Genomic DNA, 9133 nt, shown 5'->3' on the forward strand with positions numbered 1-9133 from the left:
GGAGCATCCTGGGGCTGGCTRGGGGCACAGGGGGCACCCGGGGGTGTATAGGGGTTTATGGGGCACCCTGGGGCTCTATGGGGGCACATCGGTGTCCCAGGGGTACAGAGAAGCAGTATGGGGCATTTTGGGGGTGTATGGAGTCGCATGGGGGCCACTGGGGGTGCCTGGGCATGTATAGGGATGTAGGGGTTACCTTGGGGGTCTGTGGGGACACCGAGGGCACATGGGGCTGTATTGGGGCACACAGGCACCCCGGGGATGGGGGGTAATGGGGCACCCTGAGGGTGCCTGGGGTGATCAGGGGCAGTCCGTGGGACAAACTGGGGGGGTGGGTCATCCCAGAGCACAGAGGGGCACCCGAGGGGGCACGGGGCAGCCGGATGGCACCGTGGGGACATATGGGACACCCCTGGGTCCACGAGGCACCCTGAGGTCCCATGGAGCACTTTGGGGTGCATGCAGCAGTCAGGGGGTACATGTGGCACCCTAAGGACCTGTGAGGCACCCCGGGGTGCACCGGGCACCCTAAGGACGTGTGCCTCCCCCGCCCGGGGCTGTGGGGCAGGCGGGGGGAGGAGGAAGGGAGGAGGAGGAGGAGGGAGGAAGGGGCGGTGATGCCGGGCGGCTCTGCCTCCCCGCTGCCCCCGCCGCGCCCGCGGAGCGCACGGAGGGACCCGCACCGGCTCCCCAGGTACGGGACAGGGACGGGGACAGGGCCACCCCCTGAGGGGCTGCAGGGCCACCTCCGGGCAGGCGACACCCCCCTGGGCAGGGAACCTCCCCCCGCAAGGTACGACCTTCCCAGGTAGGGAACTGGGGCCACCCCCAGGTAGGGACCACCCCAGGTGCGGGATTGGGGACCCCCCAAAGAGGGGAGAGGGGACACCCCAAATGGGACACGGGACCCGCCAGGTGGTGGGATAAGGACCACAGAGCCATCCTGGGATGGGACAAGTGGACCAAGACCCACCCCCAAGGAGGGGACTGGGGACGCTCCCAGGGAGGGGACGGGGGGCTCCCTGGCAGGGGGTCACGGAGGGCCACCGCCCCATAGGGGACAGGGCACGCCCAGGTAGGGGAAGGGGGCTGTGGGGCTGCACGGCGGGAGACCGGGGATAAGTGAGAGGGACTGCAAGGCCACCCCCAGGTCAGGGACAAGGGGACAGTGGGACCACTGGACAGGGGAGACAAAGGGACCAAGCACTCTGTCCCCCCACCCCATCGCTTTTTCCTTGGGCATCCTCGCAGCACCCTCCCAGAGGTCCCTGGGGCAGGAAACAGAGTTGGGGGACAGCTGGAAAGAGCTGTGCCCCATCCCAATTCTGGGGGCGTGAGGATGCTCCAAAAGTGGCCCCTCATCGATCCCACCTCAGTCCCCACCCCAGGAGATTTTGGGGAAGCCAGGGGGGCCTTTCCTAATGTGGCCTCAGCCACCCCAAACCAGGATGGAGCTACGTGGGGAGGGGTGGGAACCCCATAAAAAAGGGGGCAGGACCCCCATTACTGCACCCCTGGAGCCTCCACCAGCCCGACGGCCCCTGTCTGGGGGGACCCGGGGGGTGCCGCCGTGGGGCTGCCAGGATCCCGTCAGCCCCGGCACAAAGAGGAATGCGACGAGCACATGGTTCCCATTAACCCCGGAGAAATCTTTTTTTTTCTTTCTTTCTTTTTTAGTGTTGGTTTTTTTTTTTTTAAGGTTATTCTTTTTTCCCCCTAATTTTCCGCAGCTCGGCTGGGGAGGAGGAAAAGCGGCAACTCTGGAGGGTGAGGATTTGGGCGAGGGCCGGCAGCGCCGGAGCCCGGCCGGGGTTTCGCCGGTGGGGAGAGAGGGGAGGAGAAAGAGAAGCGCTCGGGGTTCTTTTTCCTCTTTAATCCCTTCCCTGCTTGAGTCAGAGGCTGAAGTCACCGGCGGGAACATCCCGAAGCTGTTCCCCCACCTCGAGGGGAACTGGCTGCCCCCTGAGAGGATGTGCTGACCCCCATGAGCGGGATTCTGGGGGAGCGGAGCCGCATGAGAGCGGGCAACTCATCACACAGGTATTTATCAAGCTGCTGATTCACCTCAGGGGCAAATCCTGCTTCACCAATGCAGTGCCCTGGCTAAAGCCTCGGGGTTCCCCCCCTCCAAACCATTCCATTTGGGAAGGGGAAGCTTCGCCCCGGCTGTTTTTCCCATTGGGAAGTTGAAGAAACAGCCCTGTTCCTTCCTGAGCGGGGTTTATCGGGGTCGGGTGCATCCTGCTGGGGCTGTGCTCGGGGGCTGTGTCGGCGACAGGGATGTGGTCATTCATGGCACTGTGCCTCAGTTTCCCAAAAATAAAGGGGAAAAATTTCCTGGAAAAATAAAGGGGTTCCACTGAGCTGGAAGTGATTAGTTGGGAATTAGGGATAAGGAGGGAGGGAACGGGGATGTAGAGACACTCCAAAAAAGGGGTTGCAAAGGCAAAGTCCTATGGCAACCCCATTTTTAAGAGGAAAGGTGGGGTTTTTCCTGCTGCCCACAGGGAGTGTAATCCCAGGTGGGAGCAATAAGAGGAAATAAAGGGGGTTAAAACACTTATAAAAGGGAGGGATTTGGCCACAGAGGCGTGAAAATGGGAGATTCCAGCTGCTGCTTCCCCAGGACCCTTTGCCCTGTGTCCTCCCAGGCACGAGACCTTTTACTGCCGTGACGTGGGACGGGGACGGTCGCTCCTTCTCCCTTTCCGGCAGGAGGGAGGCGGGTTGATGCCGAAGGGCAGCACGGCTGCAGGAGCTGCTGGTGCGCCTGGGAGCTTTATCTTATTTTCCCTAAAATCAACCCCAGGTCCGGCCCTTCCGCGGCTCCAGGGATGCTGCCAGGGAAGGCAGAGAAGAGGATGGCTTCATCCATCTTCATCACTCTGGTGCCACCACGGAGGGACGTGGCCACCAAGGAGAAAACCCACGAGGAGCCACAGCCAGAGTGCGCCGAGGTCCCCGGCACCCACTGCCCCCGGATCCCATCGTCACCCCCCACGCTGCCCAAAGGAGGTGAGGGGTGTCCACGGGGGGCTGCGAGCGGTGCCGAGAGGATGATGATGGTGCTGAGGATGCTGTGGAGACGCTTTGCTAAAGGACACGCAGGCAGGAGGGGGGGTGGGGTTTTTTTGGGAGTTATTCCCAAAATCCCTGCACCCATCCCGGGATGGATCCGGCTGGCAGGGAAGGGCTGTGTTTGCTCTCCATTGCCGGGCACTTATCGGTGCTGTTTGTCCCCTCTGTCCGGGATGGCGTTTGCTTTTGGGGCAGGTCAGCGAGCGCTGCTGCAAAGCTGTTGGGGCGTTACTGTGACAGGGCGTTACTGTGACAGGGCATTACCATGGGGTGGGACATTATCGCTCCCCTAAACCCCCCCCATCTGTCTTTCGCTGCAGAAACCCACCCAACTGTGCCTGTGTCTTCATTCCCGCCGGTCCTCATCCTCTCTGAAGCCCCCCAGCCCTTGTCCGCGGAGTCACTGTGTCCGGCACTGCAGCAACTGGACCTTGCGGCACCCACCACCCTCCAGGTGAGGATAATGGGGTGCAGACCCCCCAGTGCCTCAGTTTCCCCACCTGCAGGAGCATAAATAATGTGGCTTCACCTTCCCCTGCTTTCCAGGCCCCTTCTGAATTAAAGCCGCCCAAACTTTGCCAGGAGCAAGTGGACAAGCTGCAGCGGCAGGATGCGAACGGGTACCCGGAGCGGGACGGCTCCAGAGGTAAGGGGGACAAAGCCGTGCATGGGCTCATCCCGAGTTAGGGAGACTGAGTCAGGCAGCTCCAAACCCCTGTCCCTGCTTCCCACAGACATCTGTGCCTTCTGCCACAAAGCACTGGGGCCACGGGAGCCGACGGTGGAGGCGATGCGGAAGCAGTACCACCCCGGCTGCTTCACCTGCCGCACGTGCCAGCGGCTCCTGGCCGGGCAGCGCTACTTCCAGAGGGATGGGCAGCCCATGTGTGACACCTGCTACCAGGTACCATCCTCTCTTGGGGACAGCCAGCACCCTCGGGGTGGGAGCTGGCATCTCACGCCGTGTGTTCCCTGAATCCCAGGCCACGCTGGAGAAATGTGCCAAGTGCCAGGGGCTGATCACGGAGCGCATCGTCCGTGCCCTGGGCAAGGGTTTCCACCCCGGCTGCTTCTCCTGCGCCGGCTGCGGCCGCGCCATCGGCGCCGAGAGCTTTGCCGTGGACGAGCAGGGCGACGTGTACTGCGTGCCCGACTTCTACAGGTTGGCAACGGGGGAGCGTCCCCCAGCTTGGAGCTGGGGTTTGGGAGCTGGGGTCTGGCTGTCCCCGTCACCCCACAGGGTTCACACCACTGCTGCTTGCCCCTGCCAGGAAATATGCCGCGGTTTGCAGCGCCTGCCAGCGCCCCATCGTCCCCTCTGAGGACAAGGACACCTACAAGATCGAGTGCCTGGGACGCAGCTTCCACGAGAGCTGCTACCGCTGCGAGGTACAGCCCTGGCGGGGCTGGGGGCCCCCAAAGCCGAGGGGGGGGCACTGAGCCTTGGCTGGCACAGGGTCCACAGCCCCCGGGGTTATTTGTTATCCCACAGTTTATCTTGTAAGCGATGGGGAGGGGGAAATAAATCAATCAATCAGGTGGTGGTGGTGATGATGTACCTGGAGGAGACCTTCGGCTTCGCAGGATTTTGATGTAGTTTGTGCTTTTTCCAAGCGCTGGTGGGTTTTGCAGGAAAACGGGATGTGATGCAACGTGAGGACCCCCTAAAACATGTTGTCCCTTTCCCCTCTCACCCCCAGAGCTGTGGGACGCCACTGTCCCCAGAGCTGACGGAGGACGGGTGCTACCCCCTGGACAGCCACCTCCTCTGCAAGTCCTGCCACGTCCGCTGGCGGAACGAGTCGTCCTGCTGAGACCCCGTGCCTCATCCATCTCTGTCTTCCAGTGCCAGCCACCAGAAAGGGGGTGTTTTGAGGGTGACCCTGGGTGTCTGCTGCACCTCAAAATTCCTGCAGAACTGGTGTTTTCATCTCCAGAATGTACCTGGGACCCCGACACCCAGGGCTGGCCAGGGGAGCAGCGTGGATGTGTCCCGACACAGCTCTGCGCTCACCATGAACATGAAATGCCCTCACAGAGCAGCAACGGCAGAGCAGAAGTTTTATTCTTTATTTCTTTTTTAAAACTCCTTCTTCAAGGCCAGTTTGGTTTTCTTGGGTGTTTTTTCTTCCTTCTTGAGCTTCTTTGGGGTTTCACTGAAATATTTCTCTCTGTAGAGAGTGGGCACTGATTTAGTTACTCGCAGTTAAATAAAACCCCGAGTCTAAAAACTCTCATTCCTTTCATCCGCCCTGCATTCCAAACCTATCAAATCTGAGTTTAAAAATAAGGGAAAAAAGCCACTTTTTGGATTTTATAGGCGTGGCAAGTCAGGTCATTCAGGTCCATAACAGTTGATTTTGGGGTACGGCTATTTGGCAGATGCCACTGTCAGCCGGGGGAGAGCCAAGGTTGTTTTTTGGGAGTGTACTTGAGATTTGGTGATTTCATGGTGTTGATAAAAGGGTTTTAGGTGGTGATTTGGGGTTTTTTTGCTGGCTGTCTGTCCTGGAGCCGGCAGAGGGCAGCTGGAGCACAAATTCCTCCATCAGGCAGCAAAACTCCAGCTAAATGCATCCAACGGCCCCATTTCTGCACGTTTTTCGAGATAATACCACTCTGTCATCGGAAACTTTTTGATCTTCTCTTAGTCCAAGCCCCAAACCAGCAGAAATTAGACCCTTTCTCTGCACATCCAACATCTGCACAACCGATGTTGCCGGTGCTCAGTGGTTTTGTTCGTGAGGGCGTTGCAAACCAGGCGGAGAAACATCTCAACTTTCTTTTTAACTGAAAGTGCTTAAAAAGCCACAAATAGAGAGCAGAAAATAGCAAGAGCATGGGAGATGATGTTTAATGCTTTCCTGATGGAAAGAGGGAGCTGTAAACAAAGAAAACCACCACCAGAGCAGCAGCTCTAGGCTCCTGGTAACCTCCGACATCTCTCCCGTGTGCTGTATTTATGAATGAAGGGGTTAATGATGGTTAATTAATCACATCAACAACTATTTCCTGATGACTCTTCCCAGTCTACAAAGCTGATTACTCAGCATTCATTAACGAGCGTCTCCAGCCCATCAATCAGCTCATAACTCGCTATAAACAAATTTATAAATAAGATGTTAAAGTTGCGGTTTGTCCCGGTCACGTAAGTTGGTGGCTTTGGGTTTCGTTGGGCAGGAACCTCGTGTCCCATGCCAGGGAATTCCCGTGCTCAAAGTCAGCTCTCTCTCTTTCCAAAGTTTGTCATTCTGTGGAGAAAACCAGGCATCAAAATGATGCTAAAAAAAAGTAAAAAGATGTGGTGGTGGCCAAAGGGAGCAGGAAAGGGAAGACCCAGGAGTTGCTTGGTTTTGTGCAATAAGGGTATTTTTCCAAGCAAGGTTTTTGGGGAGGATGGAAGTGCTGACGCTGAGAGGTGTTTTGGATGTGTTATTCCAAGCTGTGCTATCCCTCCACAGAGGAATGGTGGGAAGAGGTTGGATATTTCCCCCACAAAGCAACCCAGGATGCACTGTTGGCAGTGGGACTGCGGTGAGTTTTGGCTGGAGGGAGGCAGGGAAATGCTTTTATTGACATGAAGCCTTGGAGAAGGTCCTGGAAAGCGAGGAGAAAGGAAAGGCACAACTGGAGAGTTTGGCAGTGCAACAAATGGATGCAGAAATGGTCAGATTTGGCATGTTTTTCCCAGAGCGGAGGATGACAAGGGACAGGGATGGATGGACACGGAGGTAAGAGGATAAAAGGCTGATTTAAGCCTTTTTCTTCCCCGATAAGAGGAGAAGTGTTACTAGCCGAGGCACAGGGAGCGTCACTATGGAAAGCACAACCTCGTGTTTTCCCTCGGGAGGATCTCGAGGAATTTCAAGCTGCGTGCAGGAGAGAGATCCTGCAGGGGTGAGGCTGCGGGAGCTGGATCCCATCCTGCTGCCAAGCAAACCCTCGCCGGCTGCGATGGCTCAGCCCACCCTTGAGCTGCTCACCCTGTCACGAGCACTTCTGCGAGTGCCCAGGTTTGCTGGCAAAAGTAAACTGAACACATCCCACGTGGAGCAATAGGATTTTGGGGGGTTGGGATTCCCCAAAACCTCGTGGAGCCCCCCAAGACCACCCAGATTTAAAAACCATTTGAGGTCTCTCATCCCAGTGGCAGTGGACAAGGGCAGAGAGGATCCCAGCCCTCTGAACGCCACTGGCTGGGCCCTGCCCTTCCCTCGGCAGCTGGAATAAGCCCGGCAGTCCTTGCAATCCCTCTTGGCAGGCTGAGGAGAGCGGGAAGGACCTGGCTGCCCTCCAAGGAGCAGCAAATGCAAATATTTCTTCACTCCAGGCTGGGTGCGGCTGCGGATAAAATTTCCTCGGGCTTTCCCAGCGAAGGTATCCGATATCCTACTCTGCTGCGAGGCCAAGTTGCTCCCGGGAATACAACGGTGCATCCCATAAGAAACCTCCAAAGATTATCCTTCTTGCAACTTGGACTTTTAAAAAGAGGATTTAAATTAAATAAGGAGCTGCCAGGCATGGGTGTAGTGGTTTTAAATCAGTGGTTAAAGTGTGGCTTCGTAGCAAAAAAGACCTTTTTGCAGGTTTTGTTGGCAAATTGGAGATTTTTGGTGTGGCACGAGGAATGTGAGATGATAAAGGGAAAAGGCTGGAAAGTGCCTTTCCCCCCAGCATCCCCTTGGTCAGCTAAGAGAAATGGGAAAAGCAGAGGGAGGGATGAGCTGGAGAGGGAGGGATGAGTCATATTCCTTGTGTGCCTTTGCTGTGCCATCATGACTTCCAGGGTGCTGGGAAGGAGCTGGAGCAGAGGGAAACACTGCAGGAAGGGAAACTGCAGCTGAAACAGTGCCCAGGGCTTTGCTGGCTGGAAAAGGCGCTGGGAGCAGGGTTGGGTGCTGGTTTTCTCAAATAGGATGGAAAGAGCTACAGGAAAACAGGGGTTTTCCTTTGGATGTCCCAGGTTAATGCCAGCCACATCCCCGCTGGCTCGCTGCAGTAACATTCTTCCCCACAGAGTGTTCAGATCTATTTCCTGCACTTTCCTGTCACCAACACAACCTAAAAATCCAACATTTCTTAAATGAAAAGCAGTCTGATCCTGCTGGGTAAGAGAGACAAGGGAAAACCAGCAGGGATTATGTTGGGAGCAGCCAAGCCCTAGATTTCTCCGGCTTCATTATGCAGCACAGGTGGGATATCTATTAAAAAGAAGAAAAATGCAATATTCTAATATTCTCCTTCCCCCCCCCATTTTCCTTGCAAAAGTGAACCACCCACTGATGTAGTTTTAAAGCACATCAGTTTTGATAACACAAGGGGAAAAGGATGCAGACTGATGCGCAAGCGCGTTACCAGGCTGCAAGCGCTATTTATAAATAAGCAAGTGCTGCTTATTTATAAAAAAAAAAAAAACAAAAACAACAAACCAACAGATAAAAAGCCCAACCCACCCTATTTCTGAAAATAGACACACAGCACATGCCTGCAAATGGGGTTTTGTCATTTTGTATCCCAGATTTCCTTCATCATATCGGCAATTTACAGCATCCCGCAGCCTTATTTCCTGAAAATTAACAATTTTCACCCAGATTTGGCTTTGAGCAGTTTAAGTTACATCTTTATTTTGCTAGACTGTCCAGTAGAGCCTGTGAGGTGTTTTATTAAAAATCCCAGATATTTCTCGCAGAGGTTATCCTGTTTGTCAAGGCGGCTTATTGACTTTGGGGACTCATCACTGGGGAAAAAAAGGTGGAGGAGAAGGATGATGAGTATATAAATAATGGCAGCTTCAACCCCTGCAAAGGAGAAAAGCGGTGAAAAAGCAAAGAGTTAAGCATAAAATATATAATCAATATATCATATATAAACATATAATAATAATGTATCTCCTAATTCTCTGGGCAGCTAAACTTTCCCTTACAGCCCAGCCTGGGGAATATGCTTTAATCTCATTTATTGGATTGCTTCGTCCGAGGACGGATCTTGCTGAAGTGATCAGGCTCATGATGGCGTATTAAGGGCGACACGTTTTGTGAAGAAAAAGAGAAATAAA

At 55.2% G+C, this 9133-nt stretch overlaps 1 protein-coding gene and 1 long non-coding RNA gene across 2 annotated transcripts in view; one reads left to right on the forward strand and one right to left on the reverse strand.

The window, feature by feature from the left end:
- Positions 1-658: 658 nt before the first annotated feature.
- FBLIM1 (filamin binding LIM protein 1) lies at positions 659-5300 on the forward strand. Its single transcript, XM_018086744.3, has 9 exons — positions 659-694; positions 1731-2040; positions 2810-3015; positions 3399-3532; positions 3643-3724; positions 3813-3982; positions 4062-4240; positions 4350-4467; positions 4779-5300. Exons 2-9 carry the CDS (start codon positions 1985-1987, stop codon positions 4890-4892), a joined length of 1059 nt encoding a protein of 352 aa, XP_017942233.2. The 5' UTR covers positions 659-694; positions 1731-1984; the 3' UTR covers positions 4893-5300.
- Positions 5301-8681: 3381 nt separating this feature from the next.
- Positions 8682-9133, reverse strand: part of LOC108642024 — a 2362-nt gene continuing 1910 nt past the window's right edge. Inside the window, exon 2 of the long non-coding RNA XR_001922408.2 lies at positions 8682-8815. This is a non-coding gene — a long non-coding RNA (uncharacterized LOC108642024). The remainder of the gene's footprint in view (positions 8816-9133) is intronic.

Source organism: Manacus vitellinus, unplaced genomic scaffold (assembly GCF_001715985.3).
Source record: "Manacus vitellinus isolate BGI_N305 unplaced genomic scaffold, ASM171598v3 scaffold_92_pilon, whole genome shotgun sequence".
Lineage (NCBI taxonomy): Eukaryota > Metazoa > Chordata > Aves > Passeriformes > Pipridae > Manacus > Manacus vitellinus.

What these genes read in the sequence shown, in the direction of transcription:
- FBLIM1 (XM_018086744.3), top strand. Translation starts at nt 1,985, where the DNA reads ATGAGCGGGATTCTGGGGGAGCGGAGCCGCATGAGAGCGGGCAACTCA. An exon ending in CGGCACCCACCACCCTCCAG is followed by an intron (nt 3,533 to 3,642) that starts GTGAGGATAATG and finishes TCTGAATTAAAG; the next exon opens with CCGCCCAAACTTTGCCAGGA. An exon ending in TGCGTGCCCGACTTCTACAG is followed by an intron (nt 4,241 to 4,349) that starts GTTGGCAACGGG and finishes TGCCCCTGCCAG; the next exon opens with GAAATATGCCGCGGTTTGCA.